The sequence below is a fragment of the Clarias gariepinus genome, chromosome 22, assembly GCF_024256425.1.
Source record: "Clarias gariepinus isolate MV-2021 ecotype Netherlands chromosome 22, CGAR_prim_01v2, whole genome shotgun sequence".
Lineage (NCBI taxonomy): Eukaryota > Metazoa > Chordata > Actinopteri > Siluriformes > Clariidae > Clarias > Clarias gariepinus.
The window spans coordinates 18,192,836-18,212,699 of record NC_071121.1 but is presented as its reverse complement, the minus strand read 5'-3'; the positions used below and the strand labels follow the sequence as shown (position 1 = coordinate 18,212,699).

At 38.4% G+C, this 19,864-nt stretch overlaps 1 protein-coding gene across 1 annotated transcript in view; it reads left to right on the top strand.

Moving 5' to 3' along the window:
* spo11 (SPO11 initiator of meiotic double stranded breaks) overlaps positions 1-19,864 on the top strand; it is a 98,715-nt gene that overhangs the window by 60,900 nt on the left and 17,951 nt on the right. The window contains exons 5-9 of the mRNA XM_053481997.1: positions 239-305; positions 597-705; positions 12,470-12,550; positions 19,509-19,545; positions 19,618-19,727. Coding sequence (XP_053337972.1) covers positions 239-305; positions 597-705; positions 12,470-12,550; positions 19,509-19,545; positions 19,618-19,727 — 404 coding nt within the window. The remainder of the gene's footprint in view (positions 1-238; positions 306-596; positions 706-12,469; positions 12,551-19,508; positions 19,546-19,617; positions 19,728-19,864) is intronic.

The following is a 19,864-nucleotide window of genomic DNA, read 5'->3' as shown; positions in this document are numbered from 1 at the left end:
GCACATTCAGGAAATACATTTTAATTGCATTAAGAATATATTGTTACTCATACTACTTTACCAAAAACTATTTCCTGAAAACCTACTGCCAAATAATACATAGACAATGCTATTATTATATTATATTATATTATATTATATTATATTATATTATATTACATACATAATTTTATTATATTTACTGTATTTTCTGTGCAAATAAAACATCACACCTAAAAAGGCATTTCTCTGCTCTCAGCACTAATGTTGAAGGCCCTGTCAACAATTTACAAACTTGTCCAAAGTGATTCATATGTAACCAAAAGGTATGTGTATTTTATTTATTTATTTATTTATTATTATTATTATTATTATTATTATTAATAATAATAATAATAATAATAATAACAATAATAATAATAATAACAATAATAATAATAATAACAATAATAATAATAATAACTACAATAATAATACATATAATAATAATAATGATAAACAAATGTATTTTTGTAACTATATTTATCCCCACAGATTTATATTGTGAATGAATTAAAGAACTTTTATTTATGTTTGTTTTTCCTTAATCCCGGACTGGTTTTCTTTATGAAAAACAGGGATATCTATTATGATGACCCACAGCTTTTTGGATCACAGAAGATTTTGGATGTCATTGTTGATGATATATCATGCCTACTCAGAGTTCCTCGGAGGAGCCTTCATGTGGTACATTTCCTAGCATACAGGCACACTTACATGATGTGGGACTTTCCAAATTCTCTAATGATATGTTGTAAACCTCTCAAGCAGCATTGCTTCTTTTTGTGTATTTAAACTCTCTTCATTCAGCTTCTACTTGATTACACACAATGAAAACGTGTTTACCATCGAAAATGCATACTTAGGCTCTTTAAAAATGCACAGGGTTACAAATGCATTCATGTATGCAAAATTATAAATAGATTGAATATTTTAGTAATTGTATTTTCCTGTATAATTTCTACTAGCTCGAAGACCAGTTTTCACAAGGTGTGGCTATGCACATGACAGACCATTTGGTATGCAACACACATTATAATGGGCCATCTGTAGGGAACGTGTGAGGACCTTAGCTCATAAAGACAGCTTTGAACAGTGTGACACTCACCCTTAAGTGTCATCTCATAACCAGTCTCGGACATATTGCACTGTTGCAATTACATTGTAATTGGGTGTACTGTTCTTGCAGGCGTTATTTTATCTTAATAAAATAATGTTTGTCAATATTTGGTAATCACCTTATAATTATACCAAAAAATACTCAAATTATTGACAAACTCTACATACTGTAAATTCCAGACTATACTGTACATAACTTACGTAATAATTGCACCTTACCTGTGCATTTTAAATGTCATTAAATGTTCATTGGCTTTTCTTGTTTAGCCAAAACTGTCGAAGTTTTATTTAGAACACAGTATTTCAAGAGTATTTTAATATTACATGTAAAGTATTTATTGATACCATACAGTTTTACTCTTAAAGACCTGTGCAGTTTCCTATATTTGTTCAATATCAGTATTATTTATAAATAACACTTTTATTTAAAGCTCTTTAAACATACCGTAAAACCCATCCCTGTTGAAGGATTTGTGACATAAAATTTTAAACTAAGAAAAAATTTCCACCTTTTTTACTTTTTCAATTGAAACACATTTAGCTATTTTGGGTAGGAGCTTAGCATCTTGGCACCTAATTTAATAATTACCTCACACATTTATTCTAAGCCTCACTATAAGAAGGTATACTGTACTCACTCATCCAATCATCTTTTTTGTATGTATTGTAAGCATACTAGTATTTGCTGAGATTATTGCAGGTTTTGTGGGTGGCACATGTTTACCAGCCCTCTCTTCATAATTGTTTTCTCAGTATAATGAAATAAATATTAAAATAATAATGAAGCAGCGTTTCCCCAAGAGCATTCTTTCAGACAAAGTGACAAGAGAATGATAGAGGTTTTGTGCGCACATGGCAATATTTATAGCTTTAACATTTATTGTTGGCAATAATTACTTCATAATCAAAGAAGTTAAAACAATCTACCTTTAATAAAAAACAATTATCAAAAATATATAACATTGTGCAAAAAATGTAACATTAGCACTATTTTTATATTTTACTAACATTTTGCCCAAGCAAGCAGGAAGTCTGATCACACAGACCTCAATACTAAGTAGTAGCTAGCCAATTATTTCAACTAATGTTTGCTATCTAATCGAATGAGACTTTTAAATTTGCATTTGTTTTTTTTTTTAATGGCATGGTGACTGGCCTATGCTGTGGAAACAATGTAAAAACTAGAAAATGCCTGGAGAAACTGTTAAGTAGGAGCTTAATTGGGCACCTCTATTGTTGGGCAAAACACGGAATATAGCTAGTTTCTAGTTATACAGAGATATGAGTATGTATATCAGAGAATGTATCCAGCATAAAGTTTAAAACCAACGGCTCCTGTTACTTATATTGTAGGAACCATAGGGTTAGGAAGTTACATTGAGAGAGGATGGTTTCAACTTGTGGGAAGTCAAAAATTGAGCACATTGAATAAAAAAAAAATCCAGCTTTTTTTTTACCCTGAAAATGTTTAGAACTATGCAAATGAACTTTTTTTCCTGTCAGATATCCGTACTGTATATACGTTCATTTGTATAGTTCTAAAAATATTTAGGGTGTTTTTACCTACTCACTTTTTGGTGAGTGTACTGTATATACAATGGAGAAATAAGTATTTGATCCCCAACAGATTTTCTAAGTTTGCTCACTTACAAAGAAATGAAGGGTCTATAATTTTTATCATAAGTCTATGGTAAAGGGTTGAGACAGAATATCAACCAAAAATCCAGAAAAAGCACATGATACAAAAGTTATGAATTAAGCTGCATTTCAATGAGGGAAATAAGTATTTGATCCCCTACCAACCAACAATAATTCTGCCTCTCATAGACTGGTTATGTGCTCTTGTGGTACACATATTAATTTAAGAACATCACCTGCCCCACCAGGGGCGAAAGGACACTGGACCACTGTTACACTACAGTCAAGGACGGCTACAAGGCACAATCTCGTCCACCATTTGGGAAATCCGACCACGCTGCCATCTTCCTCATACCAAAATACAAACAAAGGCTGACACAGGAAGTTCTGGTTCAGAGGCAGGTCGCGCGCTGGATGGACCAATAGGTGGCCGTGTTACAGGACGCACTTGATGACGCAGACCGGGACATGTTCCGTAACAGCTCCAATGACATCAGCATGTTTATGGAAGCAGTTGTGGGATTCATTGGGAAACAAGCGGATGATACCGTGGAGAAAAAGACTATCAGAACGTTTTCCAACCAGAAGCCGTGGGTGAATAAAACCATCCGCAATGCTCTGAGATATATTACAAGGTTAAGTCATATAATGTCTGGAAGGCGGTGAAAGAGGCGAAGCAGCGCTATGGGAGGAAAGCTAGAGTCACAACTCCAACAGAGTGAATCTAGGAGCCTGTGGCAGGGACTAAGGACAATAATGGATTATAAAGCACCTACATCCGGTATGACAAACGCAGACATGACTCTGGCAGACGAGCTGAACACATTCTATGCTCGCTTTAAGGCTGCAGCTAAAGATGCTAGCGATGCTAATGCTAGGGGTGCTAACGGCTGCAGACAGGAAGATACTGCCAGCACTGGAAGCGCGTTCATCTTCCTGAGCATGACGTGAGGAGAGCCTTCAAGAGAGTGAACACCAGGAAAGCAGCATGACCAGACGGCATCTCAGGTCGTATTCTCAGAGCCTGCGCAGACCAGCTAGCACCTGTGTTCACAGAAATATTCAACCTCTCTTTATCTCAGTTGGTGATCCCCACATGCTTCAAAGAGTCCATCATTGTTCCTGTCCTGAAGGAACCCCATCCTGCTTTTCTAAATGACTATCGCCCTGTAGCCCTCACCTCAGAAGTGCTTTGAGCGCCTGGTCAGAGACTTTATCATTTCTTCTCTACACACTGGACCCTCTACAGTTTGCATACCGCCCAAACCACTCCACAGATGACAATCTCTCATCACCTCCACACATCACTCACTCATCTGGACACTCAGAAGGGGAATTATGTTAAAATGCTCTTTATCGACTACAGCTCTGCATTTCATACCATAATTCCCTCCACACTCACCACCAGCTGTTGCTGTTATATTTGCACGTGCACTTTATGTTGTCTGTTTTCTGTAAAAACCCTGTAGAAAGTCTTTCTTAGTTAGTTAGTTTTTGTTAATTTTTTTGTAATTTATGTAAGGTCAATCTGTCTTGTCTCTGCTAGCCAGCTAACTAGGCCTCTTAGTTAGCTAGTTTAGTTTTTCTGTTAATTTATGTTGTAAATTTATGTTGCATGTAGCACCTTGGTCCTGAAGGAACGTTGTTTTGTTTTACTGTGTACTAACTGTATATGGATAAAGTGACAATAAAGCCTACATGAACTTGAACCAAGCAGGAGCACCTGGGACTCAGCTCATCTATGCGTCAGTCGATCTCCAACTTCCTAACTGGCAAACCACAGGCAGTAAGGATGGGCAGACATGTCTCTGCCTCCCTCACTTTCAGCACTGGAGCCCCCCAGGGTTGTGTTTTAAACCCCCTACTCTTTGTACACCTACGACTGTGTGGCCACTACCAACTCCACCGCCGTCATCAAGTTTGCTGACGACACTGTCGTGGTGGGCTTGATGAAAGAGTGGACAGCTTTCGATACCTCTGTGTTCACATCACGCAGGACCTGTAATGGTCCTGTCACATCAACACCATGGTGAAAAAGGCCCGGCAGCGTCTCTACCCCCTCAGACACTTGAGAGACTTCAGACTGCTCTCCAAGGTGCTCAGGAATTTCCACCCCTGCACCATAGAGAGTACAAAACAGCGCCATGCAGGCCAAAAGAGCTCTACAGAAATCACTTTAATAAGTCACTTTAGAGTAAAGTGTAGAAGTCAAGTGTAGAAGTCATATTTGCACACCCCATTCATTTCATTCAGTCATTTTTTCTTCTATATTTCTATATTTTGCTTTATTGATATTTTGTCCTTATTTGTACAGTATATTTTACTTTGTATAATATATTTTACTAGTTAATTTTATTTTTTAACGTATTTATTTTATTCATATTTGTTTCTTATGTATAAGTTTTTATTTTTTAAGGTCACTGGCAGTCGTATAAGCATTTCACTGCATATCGTACTGTGTATGTGACAAATAAAATTAGAATTTGATTTGAATTTGAAGGTGCTCCTAACAAAAATGTGGTCTGTGTATAAAAGCCACCTTCCCACAAAATCTCTATCTTCCATTTCATCCTCACCACCATCGGCAAGACCAAAGAGCTGTCAAAGCAAGTCAGGAACAAGATTTTAGACCTGCACAAGGCTGGAATGGGCTACAATTCCTTTAGCTAGAAGCTTGGCGAGAAGGAGACAACTGCTATTTACAAATGGAAGAAACACAAAGTAACCATTAATGGCCCTATTTGCAAGATTTCACCTCTTGGACTAAGAATAATCATGAGAAAAATAATGGACCAGCCCAGGACTACACGGGAGAAACTTTTGAATGATCTCAAGGTAGTTAGGAGCACAGTCATCAAACAAACCATTGGTAACACAATATGCCTGCATGGATTGAAATTTTTCACATGTACAGACCCGTCTGAAGTTTACCAATGAACAGAGAAAGAATAAGCTCATTAAGGTCATGGAGTGGTCTAGTCTTCAGACCTTAATCCAATAGAAAATTCACTGAGAGAGCTGTAACTTCGAGTTGCCAAGCAACAGGCAAAAAACCTTAAACATTTTTTTTAAATCTGTAAAAAATATTGAATCAAAATGCATCCCAAGATGTGTGCAAATCTGGTGAACAACTACAAGAAATGTCTTTCCACTGTGCTTTCCAGCAAATGTTTCTCTACCAAGTACTAAGTCATGTTTTGCTTGGGCATCAAATACCTATTTTCCTTATTTAAATGCAACTTAATTCATAACATTTGTATCATGTGTTTTTTTTTTTTTTTGGATTGATATTCTTTAATATTTTAAATATTGAGACTTTGCCACAGATGCCACAAGCATTGAGGGAGCGTGCAATTGGCATGCTGACAGCAGGAATGTCAACCAGATCTGTTGCTCGTGCATTGAATGTTCATTTCTCCACCATAAGCCGTCTCCAAAGGCGTTTCAGAGAATATGGCAGTACATCCAACCAGCCTCACAACCGCAGACCACGTGTAACCACACCAGCCCAGGACCTCCACATCCAGCAGGTTTACCTCCAAGATCGTCTGAGACCAGCCACTCAGACAGCTGCTGAAACAATTGGTTTGCATAACCAAACAATTTCTGCACAAACTGTCAGAAACCGTCTCAGGGACCGCCGTAACAGACTTGAGTGGGCAAATGCTTACATTCGATGGCGTCTGGCACGTTGGAGAGATGTTCTCTTCACGAATGAATCTCGGTTTACATTGTTCAGGGCAGATGGCAGACAGCGTGTGTGGCATCGTGTGGGTGAGCGCTTTGCTGATGTCAATGTTGTGGATCGAGTGACCCATGGTGGTGGTGGGGTTATGGTATGGGCAGGCATCTGTTATGGACGAAGAACACAGGTACATTTTATTGATGGCATTTTGAATGCACAGAGATACCGTGATGAGATCCTGAGGCCCATTGTTGTGCCATACATCCATGAACATCACCTCATGTTTCAGCAAGATAATGCACGGCCCCATGATGCAAGGATCTGTACACAGTTCTTGGAAGCTAAAAATGTCCCAGTTCTTGCATGGCCAGCATACTCACCGGACAGGTCACCCGTTGAGCATGTTTGGGATGTGCTTGACCGGCGTATACGACAGCGTGTACCAGTTCCCACTAATATCCAACAACTTCGCACAGCCATTGAAGAGGAGTGGACCAACATTCCACAGGCCACAATTGACAATCTGATTAACTCTATGCGAAGAAGATGTGTTGCACTGCATGAGGCAAATGGTGGTCACACCAGATACTGACCGGTTCTGAGTCCCCAGACTCCCAATAAAGCAAAAAACTGCACATTCCAGGGTGGCCTTTTATTGTGGGCAGTATAAGGTACACCTGTGCACTACTCATGATGTCAGATCAGCATCTTGATGTGGCACACCTGTAAGGTGGGATGGATTATCTCAGCAAAGCAGAAGTGCTCACTATCACACATTTAGACTGATTTGTGCACAATGTTTGAGAGAAATGGTAATATTGTGTATCTGGAATGAATTTTAGATTTTTAAGTCCATCTCATGAAAAATCGGAGCAGATCAAAATCAAAATGGTCAGATAGTCCCTGGTGAGCAAGCCGAGGGGGACATTGGCAAGGAAAAACTCCCTGAGAATAGGAAGTAACCTTGGGAGGAACATTCATACTGTGTGTTAGGTGTGCTAGTCAGTTCAGCTATAACAGTGTTAATTGATGTTAATATGGAGTCCAGGTAGTTATTAGAGACTCAGGTCTATTGAGCAACTACAGCCAAGTCAAGTCCTCAGAGAAACAGCTGTTAACACTAGTCGAGGCCAGAACCGCCTTCATGGTAGGTTGAAACCATCCCCAGACTCATTCCAAAGAGACAAACGGGGCATCCATGTGACAAGAACTTCAACCAGAAGCGGGGCACCGGAATTGGTCAGACAGGTCCGGAGGGCAGCGGGAGTCTGGATCACTGGCAGCTCAGGAACAACATGTGTAGCTCGGCAGAGAGAGGGAAAGAGAGAAAGGGGAAGAGAGGGAAAAGAGAGAGGGGAGAGTAGATAGAGAACAGTAGACGGGAGGGCAAAAGAGCAGAGATAACAGGTATGGTCGCAGTGACATAATGTATAATGTGAATGTATACAGTATTTAGTGTAGAGTGCAAGCAGAGACTCCAGCAGGACTAACTATAACAGCATAACTAAAAGGGAGAGCCACAAGGAAACTCAGACATGAGCAAACAATCACCTCACCATCAACAAACCTGAGTGATCAATGAAAGTGGGGAAAACAGCATCTAAACATACCAGTTCACCTAATACTCTATGTCCATGAGTCCCCCAGATCTTCACCCAAGACAAATCTATTTATAAAAATGTGTTTAGGTATAAGTATAGGTTTTTTAGCCTAGACTTAAACACTGAGACTGTGTCTGAGTCCCAAACACTATTTGGAAGGTACTGACAAGCAGCCTGCATCCTTCAATCGAAGTTCTTTTACTTTTAGGTCTTTTAATGTTGCACTTGATGGAACAGAAAGGCCATCTAAAGTTACAGAATGATCTAGAATCTTACTTCTAGCTGTATGCAGTCCTATGACTAGAACTTCTGTCTTATCTAGATTAAGCAGAAGGAAGTTAATTAGCATCCAATTTCTTATGTCCTGCACACATTGCTCAACTTTAGTTAGCTGGTTTATCTCATCAGGTTTTGGTAAGACATATAACTGTGTGTCGTCAGCATAACAGTGAAAACTAATACCATGCTTACGGATTATGTTGCCCAGAGGAAACATGTAAAGGGAAAAAAGCAGTGGGCCCAAAACCGAACCCTGTGGAACACCAAACTCCACTAGAAATCATGCAGAATAATCACTATTTAGGTCTACATACTGATACCGATCGGTCAAATAGGATCTGAGCCAGGAGAGGGCTGTACTTTTAATTCCTACTACATTTTTTAATCTGTGAAGAAGAATACTATGATCAATAGTGTCAAAGCTGCACTGAGGTCGAGTAATACAAGCATGGTTACACAACCTTGATCAGAGGCCAATAGGAGGTCATTTACTTGGACTACTTGAATTTACTTGGACCCGAGAAAAAAAAACAAAAAAAAACTCTTCTTAGTTGTGTTGGACTAATGGCACTTAGTTATTAACCTAGTTAACCCAGTGTAAGTATGTATCCAATTATGTAAACATTAAAGCACTTTTTGTAAGTCGCTCTGGATAAGAGCGTCTGCCAAATGCCTAAATGTAAATGTAAATGTAAATTTACTACTTTAACGAGTGCTGTTTCTGTGCTGTGATGAGGCCTACATCCTGACTGATACAGTTCATGTATGCTATTTCTATGTAGATAGGCGCATAGCTGCTCCACTACTATCTTTTCCAGAATCTTAGAGATAAAGGGGAGGTTTGATATTGGCCTGTAATTGGACAGCTGACAGGGGTCAAGGTCAGGTTTCTCAGCAAAGGTTCTGTTATTGCTGGTATCTGTTTAAGAAAATGTGTCGGTACAGGATCTAATGCATTTATGAATTCGCAGAAGAAATGAGTGAGATTAGTTCATTTTCTTCAAGGGGAGTAAAGTATTCTATTCTGACATGGCTAGTTTAACATCTGCATAACTTACATTGTTTGGTTTCAAAGCTTATTTTTATGCCTAATATTTAAGATTTTATTATTAAAAAAGTTCATGAAGTCCTCAGTGTTACACGATGTTGTCGTAGAGATTTCTGTAGTGGTCTTATTTCTGGTTAATTTGGCTACGGTATTAAATAAAAATCTAGGATTATTTTGTTATTTTCTATAAGAGTAGAGATATACGTTGATCTAGCTACACTAAGAGCTTTTCTATAGTTCAGGATGCTCTCCTTCCATGCTATGGACAATGGAATTGTAAATAAATTTTTTATACTTAATCCGAAAAATATTATTAAATCTAAAGTGTGACCTGCTTTATGAGTGGGTCCTACTACACACTGATTTACTTCTACTAAGTACTAAGTCTGCTTTACGCACATTATGCGATCATAATGCTCTTCTATATTCTCAAAATGAATATTAAAATCTCCAGCAATTAATGCCTTGTTCACAGAAACGACTAGGTTTGAGAGGAAATCTGCAAATTTACTAAGAAATTCTGAGTACGGCCCTGAAAGTCTGTAAATGACAATTAGTGGAATCAACTGAGCTGACTTAAAATTTGTAGCTACACTTATGTTACTATAGAAAACTTCAAATGAATTAATTTTGTGTCCGTGTTTTTGTATAATAGTCAAATTATCATTGTGAATAACTGCGACGCCTCCTCCTCTACCAGTTAACCACGGCTGGTGTATGTAGCTGTATCCAGGAAGACTAGCTTCATTTAAAGCTACATACTCGTCATGTTTAATCCAGGTTTCTGTTAAACAGAGTATATTAAACTCTTGATCCATGATAATTTCATTAACAATAACTGCTTTGGATGCGAGAGATCTAATATTTAACAGTGCTAGCTTCAGATCAGAGGTGCCAGCTGCGCATTCAGTGTGATCCAAGTTTGTGGTATCTATGTTAAATAAATTACTAAAACAGACTTGCCGGGTCTTTCTACATTTTTGCTTACCTCGGGGAACAGACACAGTCTCAATACAGTGAACCCTAAGTGACGACTCTATGCAGCTAGCAGACGGTTGGTTTAGCCTGTCTGTCTGCTCCCTGGCCTGGGCACTGGATTGTCACAGATTAACTAGGCCTTTTCTGAGACTATGAGCGATACTACAGGAAATGAGAGCAGCACCTTCCCGAGTGAGATGGACACCGTCCTGCCCTAACAGGCCAGCTTTGCCCTTAAAGGTCTTCCAATTATCTATGAGTATATCCACCTTTCCTCTCTGCATCATATCAACCAACTCTCTTGCCTTCCCTGTCATAGTCCCAAAATTTAAAGTCCCTACTATCACTCCTTAACTCTTGCTTTTTCTTTTCTCTCTCTGCTTTCAAACATGCCTTTCTCCTCTCCTTTTTCAACCTGAGGGCGATATTTGGTAGCAGTCTATCTGTCAAGTCCTATATTAACAGTGTATGGATGAACAGGCTACCCCAAAGTTGCGCCATCCTGATTACCTTATTTTGTCTGCGACACAAAGCAGCGTCTGTAATGCAAAGCAGCGGGTAGCTTAACCCAATCATGGAAAAGAAGCCCGCTGGAACCACGTCAGCACCAGATTGCTCGGGTTATCCTTGACAACAACAGTGGCAATCCAATAAGCAAAGTAGGCAGTTTTATAGCTTCACACCGCTGATACTCTTGTTGACCCTAGGATGCAGGTGTGCATTTTCTCTCCTGCCTTTTCTCTCCTTTGCTCAGGAGCATCATTTTAAATGTTCAACGTAAGCGGTATAGAAGATGATAAGATGAATGATATTCACAAATATCACTTTCTCTAAATGAAGGTAGTAATGAATGTGCAAGATATGGGATGTTTAGTAGTGAATGCAGCCTTTTTTTATTTGAATAAAATTAGTGTGTATAAGTTAGTAGCGTAAAAAGGGTTCATGCGAATATTCTTTATAAAAGTTTTAAAAACTTTAGCAGGACATTCCCCATGTGACAGACCAAACATTAGGCTAATGTATGCACGGAAAAGGAACCATGTGGGACATGGCTAAGCTCTGCAAAAAACATCTGATTGGGACAATCACCCGTGGCTTGTCAATCATTCTTCCACCCTTGAGGGGGCTCCGCCACCCTTGCAGACACTCTTTCGCACCTTGCGCTATGACCTGCACTTACGTGCTGCACCACCAAGCGACTAAGTCATCCGCTCGTTAAGAAACTCAAAAAAACTTCATGCCAGAACTCCAAAGTCTTGCAACGAAGAAACTCTCAGAAGAAGTTTCAGAGCCCCACCATTCGTAACCAATCAACCAACGCATCACCTTTGGGCTTTCCCGAAAAACGTCATACCAACAACCGCTCACCAATGAATCAGCATCACCGTGATTCCCTCCTGCTGGAGATGAACCAATGAGAAGACGATACGGGTCGTAAAACCTAATTATACAAAAGCATTTATTCGGCTTTATAAGGTAATAATTAAATTGTTTTAGTTTTAGTATGTGATCTTATTAACTTATTTATTGTTTGAATTTTGCTTCGAGCCCTTGAGTGCCTAGAGAGGCACTTATATAAAAAGCATAAATTAATTATTGTTGTTGTTGTTGATTTCTTTACGATACAACTTCACCAAGCATTTGATCCATTGAATTTATTTTTACGATTCATCCACAAAGTTGATAGTTCAGCACTATCCTTCCAGTTATTAAGAAAGAGTTGGACAGTTCTTAACCTCCAGTATTTTTAAACCTCCTTATTTGTTTTTTTTTGTTGTTTTTTTAATCCAGGCCAATAATTTGACTGTTCTAAAGCAGCATTTTTTCAATTTTTCTATTTGTGTGTAAGATTTTTAGTGGGTAAATTTGCCATTTAACCTGTTCTTAGAGTTGGTACAATCATTATAATTTTAGAAATTTGTTTTAAATGCTCCTGACGGAAACTTAGCATCTTTATTTTTAAATTCAAGTTTATGATATTGCAGGAGCCTTTTTTAATTACGTCAAGAAGACTTTTTAATGATGTAACAATACTTGTGATGTTTGTGTGTTACTTCATGTTACTAATGTGGTGAAACTGATGTTTGTGTGTTCCCTTTACAGTGTGCCACTACTAAAGGATTAATCTTTGGTGATTTGTGCTACTTGGAGGAGGATGGAACAAGGGTAGACTGTAGTTCCACTGTAAGCCAGAACCATTTCCACCTAATGTTTACACACTGGATGTTGCATGTAATGAAATTTCAGATCCACTTCCAACATGAAGCACAACTCTCACTACAAGCCTTCTGGCAGCTGTGCCTGTTTTTTTGGAAAAGACTCCACCTAGTGTGGGACATCAACAAACACTAGTATCTCTAGTCCTTAAACTGAATGATTTACATTTACTTGAGAGCAGTTTCACAGATCTTTTAATAAGATAAATAGCATTGTTTTTCCCCAATGTACTGTATATATAGGGTTAATCTATTATCTAGTGGTCAACATGATTTTAATTATTCTTCCTTCACTTTTGAGTTTAGTTTACCAGCTAGGCCGATGGACTTCAATACACTCTTGTACTTTTAAAAACTACTTAAAATTTATTTTGCCAAACCAATTGAAGAATGCAACCACAACATATTCAGTGGAACAAAAATATAGCAGTATAGTTTGTGAAATAAGACAACAAAAAAGTAAATTCTATTATCTTATGTATAGTGCAAAGGGTAAACAGCAGATAGGTAGGCATGGACTCTTTTATCCCATTTAAATTCTGACCATTCCACCCAACTGGGTCATTTAAGTCACAACAGGTTTTAAATGTGGGTTTTGGCAGACAGCTGTTCTCAACTGCAAACCGTACTGGCCTACTTTCACCCATGCTCACGGCTAACAGCTAGTGTAATTGTTTGTTATAATGCCTGTAACGTGACCAAGGTAAACATCCCAGAGCTGTTACCGTTTATTGTTACTACTTGTTAATTACTGTAGCTCTCGTTTAGTCAGATAACTTGGTCGAAACTAACTGTTGTATAATAACATTTAGCTGGTATTACATCTATACTTTTTTAGGTCTGTAAAACATTCTTTTAATGGCCTACTGGTGTTGTTTTTTTTTATTACTGTTTGTGTTCCACGAGTGAGATTGGATGTGTGTGCATGCATGTGCACACCTTTGTAAACACGAATATTTAATTCTCACTCTCAGCCATGCTCTATTGAAGCGCACCCGAGCAATGTTTTTCACTTTTTGCCTCCAAGTGAAGAGAAATAATATAGTGTGGGGATCCTGGTCCTGAAATAATTGTGTCACAGGATCACTTGATGACACATGAGAGTCACATGATCACAACTGAGCCAATAGTCCTGCTGCAGGTAATTGTCTCTCATGCTGGGTTTCAGTGCGTGTCTCACTTGTTAGTCAACATCAGTGCACGTGTATACTGTGTACTATAATGTTATGAACACGCGTGTGCGCATCAAACATTTTTTTATTTTATTTTGTGTCCTTTTTGTAATGACTATTCTTTAGTAATAGGACCACAACTCTGGCCCCATGAAGCAAGAGATTAATAAAGATGTAACAGTGCGAGCAATGAATTTGTTGAACGACAATGCAATGTCACAAATTTCACGAATTTCTCAAAAGGGGGCAAAGTGTTAAAGTGTTAAAGTCTGCAAAAAGAAAAATTTTCTAGTGAGCCAAAAGATAGCAGTGATTCTGTTAGCAGTGTTGAGTTTCCTCTGATCCACATGACAAGCCGACTGCATGTTTTCGAATCACTCGCTCATGCACTGTTGGGAGCGGGGTAACACACTCTGAGGACAGTGCTATCAGCTCCTTCTGCTTGCGTGAGCTCACAGGCGCCCCTAATTGGCTGTAGATTAATGTGGGAGCACAAAGTACCTCTCATCCCTCCCCTCCCACCCATCAGCTCTCTCTAGACTTCCGGCTAAGGGAGGTTACAGCATCACCCTGGAACCGAACCAGTGATAGGGCGAGCACTTTACCACTGCGCCACTCGGAGGCCCCACATGAATTACTTTTTTGATGTAACGAGTAATCTAATGTTTGCATAATCATTTAAGTACTCAGTTATTTTTTCAAAAATGTACAGATCTGGCCTGTAAAAACGCACGTTGCGCTAAAATGCCACGATGTAGCCATTACATTATCAAGTTATGTTTCAGTACTATATGCATTTGAGCAATTTTTGCAATTGAGAATTTTTTTTTGCTTAAGCTATGAAACACATTAGCACTCACCTCACAGTTGCTATAATTTAATGATAATCATAAGCAAAAAGTGTAAAACAAAGGATTCACATTTATTACATTTTCACCCAGAGCGGGATTTGAACCAGGGTCTGGACGAGTTTATACTATTATTTAAGCAACGCCACACCACGTGGAAAGCGGCAAAAATGCTTCAATTTCATTGGCTGTCACTGAGTGTCAGCTATTCACGACTGGCCCCCCGCGGAACGCAGAATCCCCGGGCTTTGACTGCGCTTTCTCCATTCGTTATTACAGGGGCGGACTGGGTCCCTGGACTTCCTGGCCCACAGCAGCCCACACCATAATACATTGGCTCATTAATGTGGAGATACATTTTTAACACCAGTTACTAGTATAAAAATATAACACAATCCAGAAATCAATGCTATTTAAACATGTTATTTGAAGTATCACTAAACATATATTGGGTCATATTAGTAAAACAAAGAAACGAAGAAAAGAACATCAAGACAAACAACATATAAATCTATGAAGACAATATTTTAAAAGGAATGGCAATAAAACTGAACAGGTGAGCTTAAATAAAATCAGTAGCAGCAGTAGCTCACGCTAGTAAACTAGTTACTTATTTTAATTATTATGGTAGTCAATATTAATACAAAATAATGCTGAGAAACATTATTTCAATTAATATTGACCACCATAATAATTACTAGCACAAGTTAATGCTGCTACTAATTTTATTCAGTTTGATTTTCATTCTTTTTACTTGGCTCTGGTAGATCAGGGGAGACGTGTTGGTCATCATCAGCATGTATTATGATGTGGGATGTGGTGCGCTGCTGGATCCAGCCTCACTGTCCCTGACCTGTTATAGGCAGAATCTGTTCATTTGAAGCATTTCACAGCATTTACCTCTAAAGCGTTTTCTTATATTCTCTAAAGCTTTTTCTTATTTTCGTGTTACCTTTTCTTTTTCCTGCTTTTCATTCATGTAAATTATTATTATTTTGCTCAGAAAATTCGCTGCATCGAGAAAGGATCAATATCTAAAATGTTTAAGATGCCCACGTGTATGGACAAAGAATACAAAAGTGTATAATCTTTAATAAAGTTAGCCTAATACAATATTGTTTCCAATGCTGAAGCAAACATGATTTTGTTTTAGTCTATTCATTGAATACAACGCGACAGCGCGCTCCGAGGTGAAGCGCACCCACAGTTACTGTAATCCCCCATCTCACCTTTACAACAGGTGTGAAGTCATCAAACCAGTTTGTGCTGGGGGAATTCGCAGAATTGGGGGTTTTAAAACAAATTAATAAGACCGAGCAGACGTCAGAGAGGGGGTTTGGTTGGTTAGAAGTGGCGCTGACGGGGGGGACGGGAGGGAGTCTCGCCCGGGGAGCAATTCAGTGTAGAACCGCCACTGCCTATTTTCCACCACATCACGTACTTCTTCGATCTCGGACTAAACTCTGCGCCTTGCTTTTATAATGTGGAGCAAGCCCGAGATCATATTAACGTAGCATTCATCATTCAAAGTTATTCTTATCAATGTATAGTTAGTGTGATTCGAAAAGTGCTATAACTCCACCTTAATTTAGACTATAAAAAATTAACCTGCGTCTATTTTTAGGCGTGCGAGCTGCCACTTTTTAGTTAGAAGTTTTCAATACAAATCTTATAATGCCCACACGACATGCTGTTGAGCTACCCATGCCAATGATCCTGGGCTTGCACCCTGCGCTATAAAATACGAGTACGACGGCCATCCGCGGGCAGCAGCTCCTGCCTCCGTCTGCTCGCGCTGGCTCTTCTTTGAAGTCCCTGGGGCGCGTTCCATTTGCCCCGTTTGCATGCCGCACAAATCCACTGTAAACCAACAAACCCCGAGTATTTTATAGCGCGGATTGGAAGCCCAGGAATATTAGCAAGGAGAGCTCTTCTTCACCATTCGTGCCTAATTCCGCAGCCCCGCTTCTTCGCATATCTGAAGGGGAGGCAGCCTAACTAGTGAGCGTGGAGCGATATTGATTTGAGCGCACGCCGTGACAGGCTGAAAAAAAACTATTGTCCTCAAAAATTTTACAGATGAGGACTCAGATTAATGTGCAAAACTATATAATAAAACTATATAAGACTACATGCCTTTATAAGACTCAACTTTTATTTAAGCGCACTCACAATAACGAAAAAAACGTTGTGATTTTGTAAATGTTTGAAAGCAAATAAGCTGCGCTGTTCTGTATTGTTTTTGGTGAACTTGAGCGCGTCAGAAAATGAACGCAAACGTTTTTTTAAATGGTCAGTCAGTCTGCTTGCTGTTTTCCTGACGCGTTCATAATCATTAGTCTACTTTTGCCGGTGCGCTCTGAAAAACTTTATGCGTGCGGCTGAGCGCTGATTAAAACTGTGGAGTAAATTAAAGAGGAGAATCACGATGCCGAATCGAAGTCCTGAGCCCAAACCTCATTTAAATTAAATTAACAAATATTATAAGTAAAAAACAATAGCCCACGTTTAGAAACCGTTTATAAATTCTTTCCGACATGAGTTGGCCCGGTGTTATGCACAGAGCGTTGGGAGATTTCCTGAAGCTCCGAAATCACTGGGGCATTTTTTCTAAATAGATGCTATCTTTAATAACTGATGGAGGTTTTGAGCTGTATACACACGCATTTTAAGGGGTTTAACACGAATGAATAAGTCCGAGCAGACCTACATGAAAGGTGAGGGGTGAGTAACTAAGCGCTGTCGCGGTGTATATACTGTACAACACACGTTTATCAACCTTTTGAAAAAAACGATGCCTTTTGTAAAGTGAAAGTACTTTACAAAAGACGAACAGCTTTATTTCAGTCATGAATTGACAATCACATCACATTCCAGCTTTTATTTCCAGCCGTGGTTAAATAATGGATGAAATAATTATTAAATGCTGGACACAAACAGCAAATATGATGATTATTATAAAAAGCCCGAAGAAGTTCGTGTTCATAAAATAATATTTACTTAATAATATAATATATATAGTTCATTCATGTTTTCTAATGATGTCGACACATTTTTTACATTTTAAATAAGATATGTTGGCATATTCACGAATCAGGACATTCGCATAGTTAAGTCTATCAGATAGCCTACTATCAGGAAATTAAATTAATTTAAACACCATTTAAACCGAGACATTGCCATGTCTTTTCCTGTTTTGTCCCTGTTAAAACATTACAAAAAATATATAAGAAACTTATTAAGAATTTTAAAGCATGAATTTGGGCAGCTCATTTCATTATTATGAAAATAATATGAAGCACATATACACACATTCATCATGAAAGATCTGTTGTAAAGCAAAATAAAATTCATGTTTGCTTCAGCATTGGAAACAATATTGTTTTAGGCTAAGTAATTATACGCAATTCTTCATTATACTTGGTCCGGCTTTTAGATAAAATCCTTCCATGCGCCATCTGGCGGATATTCAGTGGTGAAGCACAACACATTTATTTAAATTCCCGAATGTTGCTCACGGCAAGTCGCGGCACGCCGTGTGCTAAATTGCGGCGTCTCGCGGGAAAACACGCGCAGTCTTAATGGCCACATCTGTAATCCGTTATTCAGACAATTTATTTAATCTGTGAGTCCTTCCCAATCCGTTTGTGTGTGTGTGTTTGTGAAAGTTGTCCTACAAGCCCCGTCCCCGATAACCCTGTCTGTTATAAAAAATATATCACCTATGCGGTTTGATTATGCGAGAATGCACGGAAAAATTAAAACCTAATCACAGTGCCAATACTCGCGGATGAATCTTTTTATTTATTAGGGCCCAAGCACTATAGGATGTGCAGGACCCTTTTGTTATCCTAAGGATTATATTTTTTTCCAACCTTTTGGGCTTTTGGGGGTCTTAACATGCTTAAAAAGTCATGAATATTGACAGACAGGTTGGAATCTGCTGCCATTAGGATGCCTGAGAGTTGCGTGTCCCCCACACGAGATTTTGTTGCATAGCTTATACACATTTGCACGTATGCACGATATGTACGAAATGCTCATTGAGCCGAACAACTTTCGCATGTCATGGGCTTAACTCAATAGGAATTTAGTTATTTTGTGTTGTTTGCCAAAACACACCCGATGGATTTTGATATGTTCCTCCTAGGGAATTTAAACGATCGCCTATGTGATCTAAGGACACTGAGGATGCAAAATTGTAGAGTTATTTTTAATATCTCAAACAGGTCAGCCGTGACTTTATAACTAAATAATATCTTTCTAACTTTCTATGTGACATTATATTCAGTGACATTATATTGAGTGACACTTTCAGTGACATCACATTCAGTGACATCACATTGAGTATCATAGTGTGATGTTTTTTTCAGCATCTGTGGCCTATTCTACTGTACACACGTAGACATCACAACATACACGCACACACACATGCACACACACACATGCACAAACACACTCATACTGTATGACACACACACTAACATTTCTCTCTCACACACACATGCACTCATAAACACACTCGTACATAAACACACTCGTCCATAAACACTCTCTCTCTCTCTCTGTCACACACACACACACACACACACACACATAGTTGACATGACAAATATTTAGGGCCCAAACTGACATCTGCCCTATTAGATCATAGTATGTGACTTCAGCAGCCAAATAATCCTTGCATAAAATGTAGATGGAAGTAATGACAAAATTAACAAAAAGGTATTTTACAGAAAACATTCATGATTAAACACTATTGAAAGATATATTACATATTAAAATCCGATGCACAATAAAAATGTTTTAATCTAAATTGTCTGTGGGGTTTTATAATTTCTGTTAATTTCATAATTAACTCTGATAACAAATTTACCAAATAATTTAATTCCTTTTTTGTCAATAGGTAGTGCCTATATCCTCTAGTGTCAATGGGGTCATGAGTATCCTTTATGTTAAACAGTCATTGTCCTGTGTGTCCTTTGAAGGTGTTTGTTCTCCTTAACAGTATTAAGATATTGTGTCATCTGCAAAATTTGTTTTAGTCATTGAAAAGGATGCAACTTTCCAAAGACTTATCGATGATGACTTTTGCACTCAATTCAATCCATGCATCATCATAACAGTGAGTATCATTGCTGCATTGGTAAATCAGGTGTTATTGAGAGAGAGTAAAAATATATATTTTTTTCAGTACAGTCATGATTAAAAGTTTATAATTTTTTTTATTTTTTGCATAACTGTGTCCTAAAACATAAAGTT